Source organism: Armigeres subalbatus, chromosome 3 (genome assembly GCF_024139115.2).
Source record: "Armigeres subalbatus isolate Guangzhou_Male chromosome 3, GZ_Asu_2, whole genome shotgun sequence".
Lineage (NCBI taxonomy): Eukaryota > Metazoa > Arthropoda > Insecta > Diptera > Culicidae > Armigeres > Armigeres subalbatus.
In genome coordinates this window covers 350527622-350552090 of record NC_085141.1, presented here as the reverse complement: position 1 = coordinate 350552090, position 24469 = coordinate 350527622, and the positions used below count along the sequence as shown (strand labels likewise).

Genomic DNA, 24469 nt, shown 5'->3' with positions numbered 1-24469 from the left:
GTATATTAACGGAACAAACTCCACAGGTCGCTTTTGCGGAGCCTACTTGCGGATACATGCAGCTTTTTATAGAGGTTTAACAGGGCCCATTGTCAAACCCCACCACATCCTAGGCAGGCGCCACAACTCGCAGATGGCCTGGGGAGGGATCGTCAAGCCCTTGGACATAGTCCCTGCTGCCCCCAATGCCTCTACCTCTACTGCCCCCCAAATACCCCTACAATCCAATGCCTCTACTACTTGCATTAAAGTTGATCCTCTGGTGTTAACTTTGAGACTAAATACCCCATGTCGGATGGTGACCGTTTGCGTTCCCAAGGAATAAGATAGGGCCATCTAAGCCACTGAGCAGTGAGAGTATCTTTCAGATGAGGAGTTTTGCTGCACGGCTGGTATTGGATACTCCAGTTTGACTGCCATGATTGGAAGGTCTGTGGGCAGCTGGATGATGGTGAAAGCAATTGGTGTCAGGACTCCTATGGCTGCCGAGTGAAAAATATTTTCTTTGCTCTTGAGAACCCACTGGTATTGTCCTCCCAATGTACGTACGGTTTAGTCCGTTGATATTCGTTCGGTGGATTTCTTGAATTGCCAGAATAGTGGGTTTGTAGTTGCAAACGAGATTCTCCAGATCTGGCAGGTTATTATAGTAACCATTAATATTCCACTGCAAGGCAAATGGAGATCTTCTAGTTCTGAATGCGGCGGATTTGTCTTGAGCGGTACGGCAAGAGTCTGTATTTTGAGCTGGTGTATGGAATACAGATTCATTTGACGCTATGGTGGCGGCAATTGTGATGCTTGCTGACAAGCACCGAGAGTTGACCTCCGGTTCCTGTAAGCTTAGGATATTCTGCTGGTGTAACGAGGAGAGTGAGGTTATTACGCGACCCATTTCGTTCATTTATGTGTTTAACGCCGTCTTCCTGAAAATCCTTGTGGGGAGAGTGAAGTTATCACGCGACCCAATAGAGCATTCATTAATTTTTATTTTGGAGGCTGCTAACGAGAACTGGTGAGAGATTCTTGATCCGGGCTATGACCATCAGCTTTTTTATCAGCTTCATCGGATATAAGCTCCGAATTCAATAGGTGACTGCTGTGTTGTTTTGTTGTTTTGAATAGTCTTCTTGATTTTGCTTGTTGAGATTTTCGACTCCAATGTGCTTTGCCCAACATCATTACATTCACAAACACAAACCTTAAATAAGAGTCGAAAAAATTGTCTTGTACGTTCGTAGAGGAAGCAAAAATTAAAGATCGCGGTTTAGTTTACGATTAAATAGCGTGTTTTATTGCTTCCCACTTGACCCCGGTGAACAAGTGTCCACAATCTATTGGGCTTTCACTGTATATGAAGCAGAAATTTTTATTTGTCATAATAAATATATTTCAATTATCATACGAAAACTATCAAAACTACCTACTTTTAGGAATCATCCATTTGATTTGCAGTCGAACTGGATAAAATGGTGTCAACACGCTACAAAATTGCGTTTTTTCATCACTACTGCTTAGTTGCTCCTCCTTCTTCTCCTCCATCGCTATCCCTAGTCTGATAGTTCTTAAGTAATTCTTGCAACCTAAGAATCTCTTGATCTTTGGTTTTCAGCTCTTCGTCCTTGGAGCGTAGCTGTTCCTTCAGAATCAACGACTCGCTATTTCGCAGCTCCAGGAGCGACAGCTCCTCTTGCGATTCTTCCTGCTGACGATTTTTCTCGTCAATTGTTGTCCTGAGGGCCTGAATTTGCTCTTCCTGTTGCGAAAGGCTCTTCCTCAGCTGGGAGATGACTTTGTCGCGGTTGAGCTTCATACAATTGACGGCTTCGGTCAGGGCGAAGGTATCCGGACGACGACTTGGGCGAGTACTGAGTATATTTTTGAGCAGTTCTGTGTATTCCGGGTCCAGATGATCGGGAAACTGTCCCTTGCGAACCTGTTTGATCATATCGGCACGTTCCATGTCGGTGTCGGAGGGGATCAGAAGTTCCAGGAGAATAATTCCCATGCTATAGATATCCGACTTGGGATCGCACTTGCCTTCCAGTTGTTCCGGGGCTGCGTAGAGAGGTGTCCCGAAACCTGCTCCGGTGTGGGAGCTCTGAAGTGGACACGCGAGACCGAAATCTCCCAACTGAATGGAAATTGATTTATCGTGGTCACTGACGCTGACGAAAATGTTGCTCGGTTTGATATCGTGGTGGACAATTCCACGCGAATGGATGTAGGTGAGACCATTTAGCAGTTGATGTAGGACGTCGGTTATCACATCCAAGTGGTGCGGCGTGTGGCTGGCAGGTCTATCGTCCTGCGGAGGACTTGGCGTATAAGCTTTAGCGTCTACCAGTGACCCAGAATCGCCAGAACTACTGGTACTTCGTTTCGAAGTCTGACGACAAAAGGAGTTCTTTGGATTGGCAGTAGTTGTGCATTCTTGGCGAGGACTGTTCAAAAATTTGCTGTAGAATTCTTCGAAACAAGTGAATTGATTTCGATCGTCCAGCCACTGGCGAAGTGTGAGGTGGCAAAGGGTCATCTGAATATAAAGCGTAGCCCACTTTAGTTTCACATGAGGCTGTGATTCTTCTAAACTGATTCGGTTTGCACGTGCGTCATCCAACTCGGCCAGCTGTTGGTTATTTTCTTCCGACATGTATCCATTGCTGTCCTCGAATTGAATGCTGAAATCGTCGGTGTTGTCTTCTAGTTTGAGCGAATCATTAAGCGTGGATTTCCTCTTGCGTGACTAAAAACAAGGGGTAAGAATTTCATAAACCATGATCATACCTACTATAAGTTATATAACTTAAAGATTAAAATATTAGATAGATTTAGATTAAAATGTAGGAATTCAATTTAATTGAATTTGTTAGGTGCCTGCGTTAAAACAAACATTTATAATAAATTTAGCGTTTATCAACTAGAAATTTGAAAAAAAAATGCTTTGATTTACCTGATAACCGGAAACGTAACTGAACGACACTCCATTTGAAATCCTATCATCTTCCTCCTCTTCGTTGCTAGATTCTTCCTCCTCGTAATCTTCATCTTCTTCGTCAATGGTGGACACGCCCGTTCCATCCTCTTCCGAACCACTGCTGCCTGACCCTCCATTAGCCATCAATGGTTCCAACCATGCCGCCTTATATGGCACTATGTTGACGTGATTCAAACTGGCCAACGTCTTCACCTCGGCCAGATGCACCAACACGTTTTGGATCGTAGTCGATCGGATTGTAATCTTCTTCACGGCGTACACAATTCCGTCCAAATTATTTCGGGCCTTGTAAACCTTGCCGAACCCTCCTCCGGCAATGAAATCCAATTCAGTAAACTCCCTGTGATAGCGAGACCACTCCAGTCCAAGCGATGGCTGCAATGGCCAGATGTTCTCCAGTGCCACCGCCGGTAGATTCTGTCCCCTTGCAATACTGACCAACTGGTACAAAGCCTTCTGATACTCACTACGCATCATTTCGAATTCTCCCATCGAGTACGTTTCATCTATCAGATTGACCCCGTGCAGTCGCTCGCAGATCTTTTCGTACAGATCCTTCGACCGCTGCGGGTCCGCCTCCAGGAGGGCGCACAGTTGCTGCACCAAACTCTCCACCAGCAGCGATACCGGCGTGCTCGCTTTGGCAGCAATACGACTCTGGAGACCGTTGTCCATTAGTCTGGTTGAGGCACGGGTCACCGACGTGAGTTCGTCCTGGGATCGCACTGTAATATAAAAGGAGCACACCCATTGGAACAATCCAGAATATTCCAGATTTACTGCAATTTCCGTTCATACCTCCGTCAAATTTGGTTATGGTTTGAAGATTGTCCCAATCTTGATCGAAACTGTCGTCATCTTCATCCGAGTCCATCGCTGTTACTTCCGGAGACTTACAGGAGAGGAACATAAATTTTTAACAAACACTGTCACACATTAAATTTGTAATCATTTCACAACAAGACAAAAAGGTTTCATATGAAACGAAAAGAATCAAAATAAAAAGCACTTGATTTCAGGTCTCGTTTTGGACGCTTTTCGCATCTCGCGCGCCGCGCACGTGATTTTGACAGTTTTCTTTAGATGCGTCTTTCTTTGCGAGAACAGCTGTTTCGCAAAAGCATCAACCAGGGTGGAAGCCAAGAAAGTCAAATATCTATCGTGAACGGATTCCATTTTTATGCAGCGTTGCCAGTCTCTTGAGAGAATGTTATTCAAAATTTTAAATCAAAGCTCCCGCTGCCAGTCGCTTGTTCCGATGATCGGAATCCCTCGAAGGGGGGCCGGGATGGCCGGATAGTTCACCTCGTTGAGCGCAGAAACACGGTTAATTTTCGGCAAGTTCCTGGTGAAAGCCTTCTTCCGGATATTCTTGGAACTCCGCCCGCTTGGCATGGCAAATGCTGGGTAAAGCGTACCATTGGTACTTCGCGTACGTGAAGGAATAAAATAGACCCCATCTCGCGGTCCTTAGCCTCTTACCCAGCAACTCCTATCCCTACCTCCCCGCGGTGCTGGCCGGGATACGAGCAACCTTAGGGAAGATCGGGTAACCAACCCCGGTGGGAACTATGGTCGTATGCTGACAGGGAAGGGGGGGTTTGCTCCTCTCCGGAGGTGCAAATCTTATTGAGCGTCTGTTCTCCATGTCAGGATCGGCTCACAACAGCGTCTGTTCTCCATGTTAGGAGCGGCTGATCATCGTCCGAGTGCCAGCGAGGGACTCTAAGTGAAACTGTGCACCATGGTCCACCGGAAATAAGGAGGAATGGTCCTCCGGAAATTTAGGGGGTTTGGTTCAGGCCCTGCAAGCCAGCCAAAAAAAAACGCAACGAACAATCAACAAGAGAGTACGGACCGGAACCATCGGCGAAGACCACTGCGACAAAAAGGGACTAGCGATTGGAAACTCGGATTGGAGAACTGCAAATCTCTCAACTTCATCGGGAGCATCGCGAGCTGGGAACAGCTTTCATAGTGATGGGCGACATGCAAAGGCGCGTGATCGGGTGGTGGCCGATCAATGAAAGAATGTGCAAGTTGAGGATCAAAGGCCGGTTCTTCAACTTCAGCATAATCAACGTCCATAGCCCACACTCCGGAAGTACTGATGATGATAAGGACGCATTCTACGCGCAGCTGGAACGTGAGTACGACAGCTGCCCAAGCCACGACGTCAAAATCATCATAGGAGATTTGAACGCTCAGGTTGGCCAAGAGGAGGAGTTTAGACCGACTATTGGAAAGTTCAGCGCTCACCGGCTGAAGAACGAAAACGGCCTACGACTAATTGAATTCGCCGCCTCCAAGAATATGGCCATTCGCAGCACCTACTTCCAACACAGCCTCCCGTATCGGTACACCTGGAGATCACCACTGCAGACAGAATCACAAATCGACCACGTTCTGATTGATGGACGGCACTTCTCCGACATTATCGACGTCAGGACCAGGGAATCAATATTCGAGCAACGCCTAACAATATACCCTTTGTCGTCAACAGAGTTTGTTCTGACAAACGCACCTAGCGACAAACCTTTATCAGAACCCGAACACAATATGACAAGAATCATTTGCCTTGCATGCTCTGATATTTCCGAGAATACTATGCTAATATTGTAATCATTGTTCGATTCTCGAATATTTCCATAAAAGCAGAAACTATGATAGCATAAAACCGAAATTTGCTCTAGAAATAATGAAAAATAACGGGATTAAAAGTTAGCAACAAGATTGTCTTCTTTTTTGTTGCTGACAAAAATTTTCGGATCTTTGTCATTATTATCTCCGACAAAAACAAATCTTTGTCGTTGGTTCTCTTTTGTCGCTTGTTTCGCAAGCGCATTTCAGAAAAATTGATTCCCTGGCCAGGACATATCGTGGCGCTAACATCGGCTCTGACCACTATATGGTGATGGTTAAACTGCGCCCAAAACTATCATCAACAATGTTCGGTACCGACGACCGCCGCGGTACGACCTAGAGCGACTGAAGCAATCTGATGTCGCCACTGTATACGCGCAGCATCTCGAGGCAGCGTTGCCGGAAGTGTTGGAATATCAGGTAGTGTGCGACGTTTCGCTGTAGATCGAAGATGGATAAGAAGCGGGCGCCGGTTAGTTGTAGTTGCTCTTTGGTATAGATTAAGGAAGTTTGTTATGGATTATTGTATGTACCTATTGTTGAATAAAGAGAACTGCAGCTGCTGGCAGAATTATCAGTCAGTAGCCTGCCGTGGTGTAGAGAGGGAACTCTAGTATTGTTTTGTTCTTCGTGAGGGGGTTCCCTTGTCTGCCCAACAGGTTATGGGCCCAGGAACGATTCCCGTTCTTCATCTTAGTGGGATGTTATGTCCGTCGACGTTATCGCAGTGGGATCATGGATCAGCCGCATAAGTCGCGTGGCGCAGTGGGATCATGGATCAGCCACGTAAGTCTTGGGTAGCGCCGGAAGGAAATCATCAGGAGGTTGGAACTTTCGGTAGGATGCTGGCTGGTCAGCAGCAGTCCAAGAGGAGCGTCGGAACATTCAGGAGATGGTCAACAGGGTGCTGTGCAAACGTCGGATAGAGGCCATTTGTACGGGCAACGGATTGGACCAGGAGGAATTGTTCGGCGAGGAGGAGCTCTGGACTAAAGGCTCGGTGTTAGGAGGAGCCAGGAGAGTTGCGAGGCGTGCACACTAAGGAGGAGTGTTGGAATATCAGGTAGTGTGCGACGTTTCGCTGTACTGATGATGATAAAGACGAAGATGGATAAGAAGCGGGCGCCGGTTAGTTGTAGTTGCTCTTTGGTATAGATTAAGGAAGTTTGTTATGGATTATTGTATGTACCTATTGTTGAATAAAGAGAACTGCAGCTGCTGGCAGAATTATCAGTCCTGCCGTGGTGTAGAGAGGGAACTCTAGTATTGTTTTGTTCTTCGTGAGGGGGTTCCCTTGTCTGCCCAACAGGAAGAGGGTGAGCTCGATGGGGCCCCTCTTGAGGACTGCTGGAATACTGTCAAAGCAGCCATTAACGACGCAGCGGAGAACAACGTCGGGTATATGGGTCGAAGTCGACGGAACGATTGGTTCGACGAAGAGTGCAGACAGATTCTGGAGGAGAAGGACGCAGCGCGGGCGGTCGCGCTGCAGCAAGGTACCCGGCAGAATGTGGAACGTTATAGACGGAAGCGGAGACTGCAGACCCGCCTTTTTCAGGAGAAGAAACGCCGCCTGGAAGAAGCGGAGTGCGAGGAGATGGAACAGCTGTGCCGTTCTCAAGATACACGCAAGTTCTATCAGAAGCTCAACGCATCCCGCAAAGGCTTCGTGCCGCGAGCCGAAATGTGCCGGGATAAGGATGGGAGCATCTTGACGGACGAACGTGTGGTGATCGAAAGGTGGAAGCAGCACTACGAGGAACATCTGAATGGCGCTGAGAGTACAAGCAGTGAAAGTCAAGGCAGCGGAGGAGATGACTACGTCAGTTCAGCGGACGATGGAAGCCAACCAGTCCCCACCTTGAGGGAAGTTAAGGATGCCATTCAACAGCTAAAGACCAATAAAGCAGCTGGTAAGGATGGTATCGGAGCTGAGCTCATCAAGATGGCCCTGGAAAAGCTGGCCACTTGCCTGCACAAACTGATAGTCAGAATCTGGGAAACCGAACAGCTACCGGAGGAGTGGAAGGAAGGGGTTATATGCCCCATCTACACCATCCTTAATGCCGCCTACAAAGTGATATCCCAGTTCATTTTCCGTCGTCTGTCACCATTAGTGAACGAGTTCGTGGGAAGTTATCAAGCCGGCTTCGTTGACGGCCGCTCGACAACGGACCAGATCTTTACTGTACGGTAAATCCTTCAAAAATGCCGAGAATACCAGGTCCCAACGCACCATCTGTTCGTTGATTTCAAGGCGGCATACGACAGTATAAACCGCGTAGAGCTATGGAAAATTATGGACGAGAACAGCTTCCCTGGGAAGCTTACCAGACTGATCAAAGCAACGGTGGATGGTGTGCAAAACTGTGTGAAGATTTCGGGCGAGCACTCCAGTTCGTTCGAATCGCGCCGGGGACTAAGACAAGGCCCTCCTTAGCCGTGCGGTAAGACGCGCGGCTACAAAGCAAGACCATGCTGAGGGTGGTTGGGTTCGATTCCCGGTGCCGGTCAAGGCAATTTTCGGATTGGAAACTGTCTCGACTTCCCTGGGCATAAAAGTATCATCGTGCTAGCCTCACGATATACGAATGCAAAAATGGTAACCTGGCTTAGAAACCCCGCAGTTAATAACTGTGGAAGTGCTTAATGAACACTAAGCTGCGAGGCGGCTCTGTCCCAGTGTGGGGATGTAATGCCAAGAAGAAGAAGAAGAAGAAGAACTAAGACAAGATGATGGACTTTCGTGCCTGTTTGCGCTAGAAGGTGTCATGCGGAGAGCCGGGTGTAACAGCCGGGGTACGATTTTCAACAGATCCAGTCAATTTACTTGCTTCGCGGATGACATGGACATTGTCGGCCGTACATTTGCAAAGGTGGCAGAACTGTACACCCGTCTGAAACGTGAAGCAACAAAAGTTGGACTGGTGGTGAATGCGTCAAAGACAAAGTACATGCTTGTGGGCGGAACCGAGCGCGACAGGGCCCGCCTGGGAAGCAGTGTTACGATAGACGGGGATACCTTCGAGGTGGTCGAGGAATTCGTCTACCTCGGATCCTTGCTAACGGCTGACAACAACGTTAGTCGTGAAATACGAAGGCGCATCATCTGTGGAAATCGGGCCTACTACGGGCTTCAGAAGAAACTGCGGTCGAAAAAGATTCGCCACCGCACAAAATGTGTCATGTACAAGACGCTTATAAGACCAGTTGTCCTCTACGGACATGAAACATGGACAATGCTCGAGGAGGACTTGCAAGCACTCGGAGTATTCGAGAGACGGGTGCTTAGGACCATCTTTGGCGGTGTGCAAGAAGACGGTGTGTGGCGGCGAAGAATAAACCATGAGCTCGCCCAACTCTACGGCGAACCCAGTATCCAGAAGGTAGCTAAAGCCGGAAGGGTACGATGGGCAGGACATGTTGCAAGAATGCCGGACAGCAACCCTGCAAAGATGGTGTTCGCTTCCGATCCGGCAGGTACGAGACGGCGTGGAGCGCAGCGAGCGAGATGGGCAGACCAGGTGCAAAACGACTTGGCGAGCGATAAAGATTGTCGCTTCGGTTCCCTTTGTTCTGCTGTCCGGAACATGTTGGGTACCAAGCTGTCAAATCGTATGGATTTTCCTTCTTTGACATTTAGCTCCCCTATCCTCGCCAGCAAAAGATGTTCCGGACAGCGACGACATCGACAATCTTTATCTAGTAACTAAAATATCTTTTGTTTATCATATCAACTGTCAAACTTCACCGGTACGGAATACAGCAGTTAAATTGAGAGCCGAAAATAGTGACCGATACGGAAACGAATGACGAAACTTAAATGACAGCTCTGCGCGGGTGATTAAAATGCTCGCGACTTATAATAGAGCTTGCTGACGTTTGATCATCTTTCTCTTGTACGCGCACATAATAGATAGGATTTGTTTTCATCGGGAAACGCTTCGGAAGCGTTTCCCGATGAAAACAAATCCTATCCCCTCCGTGCGCGTGCAAAAGAAAGATGATTAACGTCAGCAAGCCTTATGATGCTCTTATTCATGCAATGAATTTACACCAAGCTGTTGTACTTCCGTTCCGTGGTTTAGCTCATGGTCGATGCGAATTTCCTCATGCAGTGTTACGTCTGTTTGTCTGAGCTGTATTGATCGAAAATTTGGAATGATAGTAAATCACCTTGAATCACTACTGATTTCATTATTAAGCTTTAGGGTCTGTCTCAATTGGATAATTAAACTGAAATTAAACTTAAAAATGACATTTCAATAATTATCGAATAACCCTGCTCGCAGAGCAAGATTACTTTTGACAGATATCGAATCATTTTCCATCGATGTCCTGGTGATTTTTTAATTTTCGAACTGTCACTTTTAAGTTTAATTCTCCAAATGAGACAGACCCTTGAATCTCTGCTGTTAAATTAAACAGCTGCTGCTGCTGCTAAATGCCTTCGAACAATTTGAATCACTATTGATTTAAATTTAAACGAAAGCAACAAACGGCGTGTATGCTCTAAAAATGCTTGGGTAAAATTCGTGAACGTACACCGAACATTCAAGTGAAAAAAACGAAAAAAGCTGCAGATTTCCCTTGTCTCGGAAGTCGGAACCGGGAGTGTTTAAGTTGATTTTTCATTCAAAATTTGCAAATAATGCAAATATATGTATTTATTTAGCCCAGTAAGTGCTCCTGTGGTTTAAATTATTGACAAAACAGTGCAGATCGCAACAGAAACTATGGCCAACGCAAATCGCTTTACTTCGCCCACGCCCTCGGCTACTGCTCTGGTTTGTCCGGGCAGCAGCAGTTCCTTGGCATCCGGACCGACACCAGGACCGTCGCCTAGCGTAGCAAACAAATGGAAACGCATGCTTGAATGTGATGAGTTTGTTGGGGCTCGGCGCTCCAAGCACACGGTAGTTGCCTACAAAGATGCCATTTTTGTCTTCGGAGGAGACAATGGGAAAAATATGCTGAACGATTTGATCCGGTTCGGGGTGAAGGATAAGTCCTGGGCACAGGCATTTTCGACGGGAACATCGCCGGCACCGCGTTACCACCATTCGGCGGTTGTCCACGGGACGTCGATGTTTGTATTCGGAGGATACACGGGCGACATCCATTCCAACTCGAATTTGACCAACAAGAACGATTTGTTTGAGTACAACTTCCAGAATGGACAGTGGACCGAGTGGAAGTTTGTCGGAAGGACCCCGGTGCCGAGGAGTGCCCACGGTGCAGCGGTTTACGATAACAAGCTTTGGATCTACGCCGGGTACGATGGGAACGCCCGGTTGAATGATATGTGGACGATTCGGTTGACCGGCGAAACCCACCAGTGGGAGGAGGTTCAACAGAGGGGAGACTGTCCGCCGACGTGTTGCAATTTCCCGGTGGCCGTGGCTCGTGGATGTATGTACGTGTTCTCCGGCCAGAGTGGGCTTCAAATTACGAACACGCTATTTCAATTCAATTTCAAAGATAAAACGTAAGTCTGAACCTCTTTTAATTAAAATTACATTTACGAGTAATTTAATGATTAATTTTCCAGATGGCGCCGGATCTCAACTGAGCATATTTTGCGGGGTGCTCCTCCGCCACCAGCTCGCCGTTATGGGCACACTATGGTCCATCACGATCGGTTCCTGTACGTGTTTGGCGGGGCAGCTGATTCTACTCTGCCGAACGATTTGTACTGCTACGATCTGGACTCGCAGGTTTGGTCGACGGTCATACCGGCACCGGAATCGCAAGTCCCGAGTGGAAGGTTGTTTCACGCTGCGGCAGTAATTGGCGATGCCATGTACATCTTCGGTGGAACCATCGATAATAACGTGCGCAGCGGCGACATGTATCGGTTCCAGTTTTCCAGCTATCCGAAATGTACGCTGCAGGACGACTTTGGAATGTTTTTGCAAAATCGTCAGTTCTGCGATGTGCAGTTTGTCGTTGGAACGGATGAAGTCAAAGTTCCGGCGCACATTGCGATGATCGTAGCGCGTTCGCAGTTTTTGAGATCTAAGATATTGTGAGTAGCTGCAGTGCCATTTTTTTTTCAGATGATTAAAAAATGAAGTTCCTTTTTTCTAGAGCGGCTCGTGATGCAAGAAACTTGCATTTTGAAAAACTATTTGGAACGACGGAAGTTCCCTTCGCTGAACGTCCAATATTGGAAGTTCAGCTACCAAACGCACAACCTGAGGCTTTCGAAATGGTTCTCAACTACATCTACACAGATCGAATTGATTGTAAGTGCATATTTCGGTTTTTCTGTGTAGGGCGAACAATAATCTGAATCTGTTCTAATTTCAGTTAAGGATCCATCCTGTAACAAAATTGTGTTGCTTATGATGGATGTTTATCAGCTTGCCGTCCAATTTTACATTCCAAGGTTGGAGCAACTCTGCGTGCAATATCTAGAGTTCAAAATCTCCAAACCAAACGTCCTGGACGCTCTTTACAATGCTGATCGAATGGGTCTCACTTTAATTAAGGATCATTGCTTGGGTTTCATCACCAAAGAGGATCACTTCTACGATATCGTCATGTCTCCGGAGTTTGCTGCACTGGAAAAGCCATTGATTGTAGAAATCATCCGCAAGCGCCTGAATCCAAGCAAACACTCCACCGATATGAAGTACGACAAGACAATCGGGACGTCGCTGGAAAACGACATGGCAGTTTTTCTGAAGTCTGGCGGAAAAGAATTTTGCGATATCAATCTGGTCCTCGAAGGAATTGTTATTCCAGCACACAAATCGATTCTCGCTGCCAGATGCACCTACTTCCAAGCCATGTTCCGCTCCTTCATGCCAGCGGACAACACTGTTAATGTAAGTTAATTTGTAAGTCCCTGAAAGCAGTAAGCACACACCTAACAATTGCCTTTTCAGATACAAATCGGAGATATCTCCCCATCTCAAGAGGCGTTCAGTTCTCTCCTGCGCTACATCTACTACGGTGACACGAAAATGCCCCCGGAGGACTCGCTGTACCTCTTTCAAGCCCCGTGCTTCTACGGTTTCACCAACAACCGACTGCAGGCCTTCTGCAAGCACAATCTAGAGAACAACATCACCTACGACAATGTGCTGCAGATCTTGGAGGCGTCCGACAAAATGAACGTTCCCGACATCAAGAACTACGCCCTGCGGATGGTGGTGCACAATTTCTGGCAGGTCGCCCGGTTGCCGAAGATGCAGGAGCTAACGCGGGAGCTGCTGCTGGACGTGATCATGGCCGTGGCGGAGACGAAGGGTGACGGCAAACGCATCAGCCACGATTCAACGTTTATCAGTTTATATAGCGACATTTGAAGGATAGCGTTCCTACAGCCGGTTCTCAGTATTTTGCTGGCGTGGATGCGGAACAATAGCGAGCTTCCGTAGGTCAGTGTTGCATGTGGCCTGATTGGGTGTTCAAAAGATCTCTTTAGAAATGAAAGAATCATCAAATGGTAGATCAATCATATTCAAAAGTTTCCAGAAAACGTACTCCTGTGGTTCAAAATAATGAATTGTGCTAACCATTCTAATCAATTTTAGACATGAATCTATTCTAGGATTATTTATTAATGTTATAGACTATGCATACTCTAATTAGTGTTAAACGCATTCATATTTTATTGTAATCGTAATTGTCATCAAACAATAAAGTATACGCACATGGTATTAAAAGCTAGAAACGCTTACGAGTCAAGTACAAGACACTGAAGACGGGCCGTGCCTCCGGGGGCCACTTTGGATTTTTGATTTTCTAAAGAAATTAAACAAAAACAATAATAAATTTGAAAACAGAAAGTTGCCATCCAACTATCAGCAAGGCACCCGAATGGTGACAATGGCGTTTTGATAGTAATCTACGTCATAATTCTTGTTGCTGTTTTTGTCTTATTGTTCTGTGTAATACGAAGTAATAGGGGCCCTCCTTAGCCGTGCGGTAAGACGCGCGGCTACAAAGCAAGACCATTCTGAGGGTGGCTGGGTTCGATTCCCGGTGCCGGTCTAGGCAATTTTCGGATTGGAAATTGTCTCGACTTCCCTGGGCATAAAAGTATCATCATGTTAGCCTCATGATATACGAATGCAAAAATGGTAACTTGGCTTAGAAACCTCGCAGTTAATAACTGTAGAAGTGCTGAATGAACACTAAGCTGCGAGGCGGCTCTGTCCCAGTGTGGGGATGTAATGCTAATAAGAAGAGAAGAAGAAGAATACGAAGCTATGAACATCCGGAAGATGCTCCCTGACGAACCACAACTCGAGCCCGACGCTACGCCATACCGTTAATGACGTCAAATACCCGGATGAGCAGCTGTAATACCTCAAACCTAAATCCCAACCTAGCCCGTCCTGAAATTACGCAACCTAACCTTGAGTCGCCTCGAGTATCTTGGTCTATACCCTTTCCCCTTACTAACTGTTGATAATAAGATGATATCGATTGTAAATATCATAAAGTCTCGGCTCCATTAAGTGTTATACACGCCTAAGCCTGTCAAATAAACGCAATAGATAAAAAAAAATCTTGTTGCAAATGTCCAAAGTAGGCCCCGATTTGTCACAAGAAGCCCCGCACGACGGTATTTGGTCGTGTAGACGTTGATTGTAAGACCCGTTATAAAGGAGGGTTTGGCCAGGGCTGAAATTTTTTTCAGAAGTTCTCACATATTCTCCACGATCGTAAAAAAAAATCTAACCAGAGGAATTCTTGGAGTTCGTTGAATTGTAAAATGTTGGTCTAGAGTTGATGCAACGATGCGTGGAGGTGGAGGGCACCAGCTTCGGAAATCTTTGTTGAAATGTGATCGACCCTGGAAGCCCTGTTGGATTTCATGCTTCGGATAGCTGCTTCAATCTTCTACTTCGTGATGGGGCTTCGGAGTTGATGCGACTAATGCGCTGTGCCCATGGCGGGTCATACCAAGATATTGGGGATTGATCTGGCGTCGTAACTTGAAGAAATTGTCTCGTTTTCACCATCCGCGGGATATCACGACCATAGCAGTTTTTCTTGAAGGAACCCACCCGACCATTTTACCCCTCTGATGTAGTGTTTTGCTCAAGGACAGTGGATTCATCATCGTAGCGTTTAAAGGTTATCATACCATTACCATCTACCAGAGCTTTAGCAATAGATCCGGCAGAACGTGGAACGCTATAGACGGAAGCGGAAACAGCCAACCTGCCTTTGTCAGGAGAAGAAACGCCGCCTGGAAGAAGCGGAGTGCGAGGAGATGGAACAGCTGTGCCGTTCTCAAGAAATACGCAAGTTCTATCAGAAGCTCAACGCATCCCGCAAAGGCTTCATGCCGCGAGCCGAAATGTGCCGGGTATAGCATGGGCGCATCTTGACGGACGAACGTGTGTCGATCGAAAGGTGGAAGCAGTACTACGATGAACATTTGAATGGCACTGAGAGTACAGGCAGTGAAAGTCAAGGTAGATCAGGAGATAACTACGTCAGTACAGCGGAAGATGGAAGCCAACCAGGCCCCGCTCTTGAAGGAAGTTAAGGATGCCATCCAACAACTAAAGACCAATTAAGTAGCTGCTAAGGATGATATCGAAGCTGAGCCCCTCAAGATGGTCCCTGAAAAGCTGGCAACTTGCCTACACAAACTGATTGTCAAAATCTGGGAAACTGAGAAGCTACCGGAGGAGTGGAAGGAAAGGTCATATGCCTCATCTACAAGAAAGGCGACAAACTAGAACTTTCGAGCGATCACCATTCTTAATGCCGCCTACAAAGTGATATCCCAGATCATCTTACGTCGTCAGTCACCAATAGTGAATGATTTAGTGGAAAGTTATCAACTTACTTACAAGCACTCGGAGTATTCGGGAGACCGAACCCAGCATCCAGAAGGTAGCTAAAGCCGGAAGGGTACGATGGGCTGGGCATGTTGCAAGAATGCCGGACAACAATGAAAGTAGTGATTTGGATGCTGGTCTTTTGGCCACACCAAAACTCACAGCGTTTGTGAAAATAGTGAATAGTGTGAAAATAGTAACCTAACCAAATTTTCAACACATCCGGTAACAACCATCTCGCTTTTGCCTCACAGCGCACCAAAAACAACCGCTTGATGACGCCGGCAATCCGCCGAAATAGAGGAACAAGCAGCAATCGCAGCTGCCACCGAGGCTGCCACAGGTGCAACCTGAGCGGGAGGAGAAGTGCCCGCCTCTGTTTGCGCCCGAAAATTGGCCAATTAATCGCTAAAGGGCTCAAGTGTACATTTCGCTCTGCAGCGAGGGCGTGATAGTGATGCCGGTCAATAAGGACCACCACAAATCCGTCGTGGAGTTCCTCGAGGTCTACAAGTATGAGTACTACAAGCAGTGCACCAACTGCTTCAATTTCGGGCACGGCACCAGGAACTGCCGCTTGAAGCCGCGCTGCAACAAGTGTGGCGAACCCCATCTGACTGACGAGTGCGACAAGATGAAGGTGGCCGATCCCAAGTGCGCCAACTGTGGCGACAAACATCGGGCCACCACAAAGAGCTGCCCAAAGAGTTCCTGGAAATCCGGAAAAAGGCTACCACCAGGGCCCTTCCGAAGAAGAACCGTGTTCCTGCAATCATCGAGGTGAACTTTCCAGCCATCCCGGCTCCTCGTCGCGTGATTCCAATACTCCCATCGCTATAGCCGTACTGGCAGCTGCGTCGATTCAAGCTCCTGCATCGTCGGCACCATCCACCAGCGAATGGCCCCCACTCCCTCCTGGGTTCCGTCAGCAGAACGGAGCCGTCCCACTGGAAGAATCTGCTCCGCTGTACACTTCGGAGCAATTGATGCCGATCTTCGCGCAGCTCGCCACTCGGCTGTGCGGCTGCAAAACCCGCTTCGACCAGGTCTTCACTCTTAGCATGTTCATCATTGAAAATGGCTGCTAGGGTGGGCCTGGTCAACTGGAACGCTTGCTTCCTAAAGAACAAAACAATTGAGCTGATGGATTTTCTTGAGGAGAAGGCAATAGACGTGGCGTTCATCACCGAAACGCACCTTAAACCGGAGGTGAAAGTCAACATCCCGAACTTTCGCATCGTGCGACTCGACCGGCCGACCAAGGGAGGTGGTGTGGCCATCGCCCTTTGCTACAACATCAACTGTCGCCTGCTGCCAAGCTTCCAGCTGCGCATCGTTGAGGCCATCGGTGTGGAAGTTACTACCTCTGTCGGCTCAATCACGCTCATCGTGGCGTACTGCGACGACGGATCATCGGGCGCCCTTCGGAGGGACATCATCAGGCTTACGCGGAGACAAGGTCAGTTCATCATTGCCGGTGACCTGAATGCCAAGCATCAAGCCTGGGGCAACAGTCGCTGCAATCAAAACGGAACCATATGGACCAACGACATGGAGGAAGAGGTCACTTTACGATCCTGAGCTCGGATTCCCCCACTCGACTGAGTCGGTCCGGCACCCATTCCAAACGATGCAGTAGTTGAGCGGATGTCATGGGGTCAGCTTTGAGCATCTCGGCTGATATGCGGTCGACCCCTGGGGCTTTATTCGATTTCATGCTTTGGATGGCTGTTTGAATCTCTAGCAGTGATGGAGCTTCGGTATTGGCGCGTGTTATACGTCGGATCCTAGGCAGGTCATGCCGAGGTGGTGATGGCCTGGCTGGTACTTGAAAAAGTTGTTCGAAGTGCTCGAACCAGCGTTTCAGCTGGTCAGTTGGGTCGGTCAATAACTGATCATTCGCGTCTTTCACAGGCATCGTTGCATTCATCTTAGCCCCGCTTAAGCTTCGTGAGATATCGTAGAGGAGGCGAATGTCCCCGGTTGCGGCGGCTCTCTCTCCTTCGTCGGCCAGAGAGTCTGTCCACGCTCGCTTGTCCCGTTGACATGAGCGTTTTACTTCCTTCTCAAGAGCCGCGTATCGTTGACGAGCTAAGACTTTGGCTCCTCTGGTTTTCGATCGCTCGCTATGTTCCTCCAGGTCTCATCGGTGATCCATTGTTTTCTCTAGGTGCGCAGTTCACCCAGATTGTTCTCGCTGGTGGCGATGAAGGCATTCTTGATGGCGGTGCTTGGTCTTCCACGCTGCCACCTTCCGGAATATCTGCAGCACGCGTCTCCAGTTCTTCAACGAAGGACCGTTTCTCCGTGGCATCTTCCAGTCGGCGTGTGTTGAAACGTCGACCAACTCTTTCCTCCTGCCGACGAATTAGCGCAATGCGCAGGCGTATTTCGCCGATGAGCAGGTGATGATCAGACGCGATATCGGCACTACGTTTATTCCGTACATCAAGAAGGCTCCGTTTCCATTTTCGGCAGATGCAGATGTGGTCGATTTGATTTTATGTAAAGCCATCACGAAAGACCCACGTGACCTTGTGAACCGGTCGATGAGGGAAGAGTGATCAGCCGATCACCATGTCGTTATTACCACAAAAGTCTGCGAACAGCTCTCCGTTTTCGCTCATTTCTTCGAGACCATGGCGTCCCATAATGCGCTCATGGTTGGAGTTGTCGGATCCGATCTTCGCCTTGAAGTTGTCCAAACAGATCTTGATATCACCCTTAGGAATTCTATCTACGACGGCATTGAGTTGACTGTAGAAGTTCTCTTTGTCTTGCAGATCGGCAGCGTCGGTTGGCGCATAATAGTAAGGTTTCGGACCCGTGTTCTAAATCTGGCAACGATTATCCTTTCACTTATAGGTTCCCATTTCATAAGCGCAGAGTGTGCCTGAGCGCTTAGTAGGAAACCAAATCCCCGATGCCGGAGAGCGTGTTCACCTCGTAAACCAGAGTATAGCTAGGGTGACCATATGATTTTTTTCCAAAGGAGGACAATTCACCCGCATTGAGCGAAAAAGGAGGACATTTGGTTGAAAAAGGAGGACATTAAAAACATCGATCGATTTTTAATATGATTAAGTTTTTAATATGATTAAGAATATTATGTTTGTTAGATTTTGGCACAGGAAAGTCTGTTGGAAGAAGTTTTTGTAAGTCGAGGCAAACACAACGTCTTCTACTATTTTATTAACATAATAGATTACTTTAATAACTACAGATGAAGCGTTTCCGTCTATTATTACAGTCTACATGAAGCACTTTCTAATTATAAACTACCAGTAACATATTTTTTAAATGGAAAGATTGAAGCTGCAACTAACTTTAAAATCAGTAGATCACAAATGTTGAATATTATCTTGCTGGAATTTTCAGCAATATTCCACACAATTCCAACAAGAATCATTGTTTACAATTCTGAATACTTTATTGCAAACATGAATAACTGACCGAACATTAGGTTCTACAGTCACGATTCGCTGGTTGGGCCACGACCTCGACGCTACTAACGAATTCTGTGTTTTAGTTGGATCAACTGACAGTCATTTGAAATTTTGACGTACGGTTGCTTTTTAGTTGGGTAATGACCCAACCAGCGGAGGCCCAACTAGACCTAAGTATTAAAATCCCAACCAGCAAATCCCGACTGTATAAGGACCGAATACAAGATGCTTGGTTGTCCAGCGATTTTTTTCTTGAGTGCCATTGAGAATCACAATTTAAGGCATGTGAATTAGAATAATACCGTTAACTGTATGACCACAAAGTTCTCAATTGAACAAATTCTAAACTGTTTTTCCACTCAAAATTCCCAAGCTTCTGATATTTTTGGCACCTGTATTACTTCAGCTCACGCATTTCATTTTCTATATTTACATTAATTACATTCCAAAACTTAAAGGAAAATATTTTAGAATTAAAACCAGAAACGCAAACGTATGCAATGTTTTGTTATTGTTTGTTAAACTAGAATTTCTCCAGCAATAGTTATTTATGTCACTGTTTTCCAATTTCCAAAAAGGAGGACATTTTAGCGCAAAAGGAGGACATCTAGTTTTTAATGAAAAAGGAGGACATGTCCTCCTTTAGGATACCATATGGTCACCCTAAGTATAGCAGAACTTGTCCCTACGGCGTTCTGTGTTCTCCAAAGTATGGCCAACGGACTTCACTCAGTCCCAGGATCTCAAGCTTCATACGGCGTTCTGGTTTTAGCTGTTTTAAAATGTAGTAGAAGATGTAATCGTTTCCAGGTGCTGATGAGTCTTTTTTGTGTCTGAGAGTGTTTACAAAATCTGTCTTAGTGATTTGTGTGGAAGTGTTTTTTTCTGTTTTTGAGGTGAAACTAACATATTATGTATTGGTGGAAAATTTGTATTTATGATTTTGAGCCAGTTCTTCGTTATTCATTCAAATCAGATTGTCCTTTTTATGAAACCCTCCATTCAACATTCTGACCATGGTATTTTTGGTGGTAGATTTGGGGTTAGTTCTTTTATCAGTGTGTTAAAAGACTTCCTTTTCTCTCTTCTGATAACAGATTTGAGTTTAGCCTTAGCTTTGCGAAATCCTAGAAAGTTTTGCATCGTTAAATTCCTGAAATAGTTTTTAAGTTGCTGATTTCAGAGGTCCACCATTTTTTAGGTACTATTTTATTGTCTGTTATGTTGTAAAGAGATTTATCTATGCATTCATTTAGAGATTCCTGTAGGTCTGAGGCATTATTTATTCTATTTACATCTATTTTATTAACTAGATTTATAGTTTTTTTCTTGTTAACTACAACTTGCTTGAATGGGATGGAGTTCAGAGTCTATTATTTTGAATGTGACTAGCTTATGATTACCTGACAGCTCCTCATCTAAAACTTCCCAGTCTATCTTGGTGGCTATTTGTGGTGTAGCAAGAGTTAAATCTAGTGCTGAGGGACGGGTGTTTGGTGGTTTAATTAATGTTGGTGAGGCATCGTTCATTACTAGCAGGTCGATATCGTCGAACAGATTTACTAAAAGTTACTGATAGCATGCAAAGCGACAGTTAGTGCTCTTTCAAACTGAATGCAGCAGAAAGGCTGTATATTTGGAAAGTCTGGTCGCGACTTGATTGTTCACAAGGCTATACTTCCCAACTTGTTATCACAACGGTTGCCGAGAGAATGTGCGAGCAGGGTTATTGTTAGAAATTGTTTTGTATTGTCACTTTTAAGTTTAATTCGATTTTAATTCACGAATCGGACCAAAGCCTGAGTGAGCTGAATGATGATTGATGGTAGGAATGATCTAAATTTATAAATTTTTATATTTGTTTCACGAACGTGTTCCGCTAATGTGTCACCCCTCGTCTTCAATGTTGTTTATTTTGCTTTTTATTTCATTTTGTGGTTCACTTTCGTTATCACTCAGAGCTCCGTTATAGACCAATAGACCTGTGCAGGAGTTCATCAAATTCACTCACCCGATGGATTTTGACATTTGAGCGGGTCGTCTTCTCGAACAAAAGTTCATTTTGCGTTCATTATGCGACCCGCTCAAACGTCATAATTTCTTGGGGGAGTTCATTTTGCGTTAGTCTATGCAAGATCTTGATCTAACCTCACTTATTTGACAGTTCACAGAGCTTGTTTACAAGGTGTTAGAAGAAAAATCGATGAGGAGAAAATTAAAATTCATATTTTTAGTTTAAAATTGCTGCGATCCGAATATTTCAATGATATTCTATGCATTCAGCATGAAATCAATCGCAAAGGACATCTACATGCGAATAAAATGACGAAACAATTTTATCGGAAGCTTCGCCAGAGGCTAAGTCCCGGTGAAAAAGCTCTGTGAACTGTCAACCTACGTCATCATGCACTGGTCTATTCGCTGGATCTACGCTTCTCACGAAAATAGCAGTAAACAACGTAAACAGTCATTCACAGATTAAACCATCAAACAGTAGGAAATCATACAAAATAAAAAAAAAACTTTCACCTATACTCATTCATTGATGCGCAATCAGCCTTGAGTGAGTAGTCGTGTCACAGCAAAATCGAGAACGAGCGTGTTATCAAACCAGGCAATATCCCAGGGAGGATTTTCAGAAAAATTGCCTCAGAACGATAGACGTAACAAGCTCCCGACCAGATCAACGACGGGTAGTGCAAGTTTGATCTTAAAGCAAAGTAGAACGAAAAATACGTCGCCAACGAAAGTGAGTGCGGTGTAGTCTCGTTGGTCGTGCAGCTGCTGCAAGTCATAGTGCCACAGTTCGTGAAAAAGAAAACCCAAGAAGGCAAATTTGTCTGGGGAAAAGATAGAAGATGTATCGTCGGACTTTGACCGTTTCATATTCTCCATTCCGGAACAACTACGTAACACTTCCGGACAACTATTATCGGATGCTGTCAAGCTACGTAAGTTGGATTGAACTTTGATCTGGTTTTCGTACTCTTATGCATATCATTAAAATGAGTGGTGAATTGCATCAAAAATTCGATTCATCGCATTGGAATGCTAATCATTTATTCCGGAGAGACAGAATCTCATTCATATCTCAAGCGACATAGCAGAGAGTCGGGTTTAGTTGTTAGACCGTGACAGTGGTTAGTAATTAAACCTGCCCGAGTTTCCAATCTCTCCTAGCGCTAAGGAAAGCGCAAAAATCTGCCACTTATTGAAGTGGATTGGCTCTCGTTCGGGATGAGAGATAAAAATAATCGTGCCACCAGCGACGACGAAAACGAGCTGACTCGGGGGCACAAAACGGGGAGTTTGGGAAGGGCCGGGGTTGGTACGCGTAACGAGGAGGAAATGTTCATCTCTTAATAAGCGCTTTTTGGTTTGTTTGGTTGTTTATTTTTAGAAAAACGGCTGTTTGAGCATAACGCGCGGTATCGACAGCTACTTCATGTCATGGTCCCCATTCGGAGGTGGCGGCTATCAGGACAATCGAATCGGAATCAATGCACAGGTGGCCACCTCAATGGGACTGAAGGAAGGCGATGTCGTTAATGTGGCCATGATCATCGAGGCACGGTCACTGAAATCGGTTGAGGTGACGGCGGCCAGCGAGAAAGACTGGGAGATGCTGGTTGGTTTCCGAATTTGATGTTAACGAAGCCGATCAGCGCTTATATATTTAATTGTTTTTGATTGACAGAAAGTTAGTAGCAGTCGAATTCAATCGATCATGCTGGACCAGACGAGGATAGTGACAAAAGGACAACACTTGATAGTGTGGATTAACGATTCCATCAGCATCAAGATCAAAATAAGTAAGTTGAACCAATGGAAAATCATGACAAACGAGCTACGTTTTTCTATTGATGCTAATCATTCTTTTAGTTCTTGATTCATAGCTTTGACAGTTAATAATCTATTATCCTGTTTCCAGAATTTACCATCCCTCCTCTCCCATATGGTCGTCTCGAAAACGACACCGAATTGGTTGTAGAGCCGTACAAAACATCTCCACTGAAAAAGGATTCACAAGCCGTGCCAGGAGCATTAGTGCGCAGCAATACAAATTTGAACATAGCGGAGCTCGTTCGAATACGGAACCAACAACGGAACAAATCGAACGGTCACGAAAATGGAGACACGCTGATGAATTCGGTTGGTTTGCTCAGTTCGACTTTGGCAGCTCCCACTACTGACCTCGTTAAGAAGCGGCCGACCACGTGGCACAAAAACAATTCTCTTGAAAATGGCAAAGAAAACCACTTGAACGAGAAACCTAAAGAAAATGGCATTTTGAAACGGAGCTCTACCCACGGAAATGGCGTGTTATCAAACGCTCAAACTGCCCTTCGGAACTCACTATTCGAAAGCGATCTCGACAGACACTTGACCAAGCTTCATAGCAGTAAATCGATGGCGAGCTTCATTAACGAACAGCCTTCCGTTGTCACCGATGAACAACCCAAAACTCCCACGGTTTCCAAATTTAAAAACAAATCGCAATATTTGGACGATCTGGTTGCCACCCTCGCTAGGGAAGCTCCCAAAACCTACGAATTTCGTGTTCTCCGAGGTGTGTGGAACTGTCGGCGAAACAATTCGCAAATCTGTGACATCTACATCACCAAGGAGAACATCCCCGCCGGAATGGATATCAACTTGCCGTTTCTGCTGACCACCAACGACGATCGGGAGTACTTTGTGAGCGTTCGGCTCACATCCGATGGGGAGCGGTTCCCCAAGAATGCCTATCCAACGGTGGAAATAAATCAGAAGTTGATGGATCAGCTGGAAATCCATCACGGGGAGAAGATTACTCTTCGAGCGAAACAGAACGCGCTCAATATTGTGGACATGATCGAGCTGGTTCCGGCGACTAAGGTGGCGGCGAAGATCGAAAGTGATATCGTGGAAAAGTTCAAAGAATTCATTTTGTTCAACTCGAAAGTGCATCCGGTGCTGTTGAATCAGGGGCAAGTCTTTCGACTTCCGGAGTACTTCTTGACGGTGAAATTGCAGCCGGGGAATTTGAAGTATTGTTTGGTGAACGCGGTAATTTTGCGGCAGAGTAAGATAGTGTGTTCGGGAGAAGTGAAAGACCTAAACGGAGTGATTCCAGTTGAGGAAGATGAGAAGAAAACGAAGCCGGGGCTGGGTGAGGTTGAGCAAAAGCAGGTGAAAATTGGAAAGTTCCAGAAGATAGTGGATGACTGTGTGGATCAGCTGAAGTTGAAACTGTGCCTTGATGAGAGGAGCACTGTGAGGAAAAGCTACAATGTGATTGTTGCAGGTGAGTTGAAGGCGGAATTCCGTCATTCGATCAATCGATCTTGGCAAAGATAAATCTAACCTTTGTTCAATCTTTGATACTGCTCGTCTAACTAATTATCGACGTATTTCGCATAGGCGTCACGTGACCAATTCTTCAATCTGTGCACCCTTTGATTTAAGTTAAATATTTTGAGAGAAACGCGTATAAAATGAACCTTAAACGATACATCCCATATAAACGATAAATCTTTAAGCGTGATACCCATATGTTTGCCGTTATCCATCCCACGTCCCATTTATCG

At 45.9% G+C, this 24469-nt stretch overlaps 3 protein-coding genes across 3 annotated transcripts in view; 2 read left to right on the top strand and 1 right to left on the bottom strand.

Annotated features, from left to right (window-relative positions):
* Positions 1 to 1266: 1266 nt before the first annotated feature.
* Positions 1267 to 4076, bottom strand: LOC134226039 (eukaryotic translation initiation factor 2-alpha kinase 1-like). The gene is made up of 3 exons (XM_062706553.1): positions 3797 to 4076; positions 2954 to 3723; positions 1267 to 2746 (listed from the first exon to the last, which is right to left on the bottom strand). The coding sequence occupies exons 1-3, from the start codon at positions 3906 to 3908 to the stop codon at positions 1508 to 1510; spliced, it is 2121 nt and encodes a 706-aa protein (XP_062562537.1). The 5' UTR covers positions 3909 to 4076; the 3' UTR covers positions 1267 to 1507.
* Positions 4077 to 10186: 6110 nt separating this feature from the next.
* On the top strand, positions 10187 to 13325 carry LOC134226038 (leucine-zipper-like transcriptional regulator 1 homolog). Its single transcript, XM_062706552.1, has 5 exons — positions 10187 to 11129; positions 11193 to 11669; positions 11732 to 11889; positions 11954 to 12474; positions 12535 to 13325. The coding sequence occupies exons 1-5, from the start codon at positions 10378 to 10380 to the stop codon at positions 12955 to 12957; spliced, it is 2331 nt and encodes a 776-aa protein (XP_062562536.1). The 5' UTR covers positions 10187 to 10377; the 3' UTR covers positions 12958 to 13325.
* An 8017-nt stretch (positions 13326 to 21342) lies between these two features.
* LOC134226036 (peroxisomal ATPase PEX1) overlaps positions 21343 to 24469 on the top strand; it is a 45610-nt gene continuing 42483 nt past the window's right edge. Inside the window, exons 1-4 of the mRNA XM_062706551.1 lie at positions 21343 to 21850; positions 22300 to 22527; positions 22597 to 22711; positions 22831 to 24186. Coding sequence (XP_062562535.1) covers positions 21758 to 21850; positions 22300 to 22527; positions 22597 to 22711; positions 22831 to 24186 — 1792 coding nt within the window. The 5' untranslated portion in view covers positions 21343 to 21757. The remainder of the gene's footprint in view (positions 21851 to 22299; positions 22528 to 22596; positions 22712 to 22830; positions 24187 to 24469) is intronic.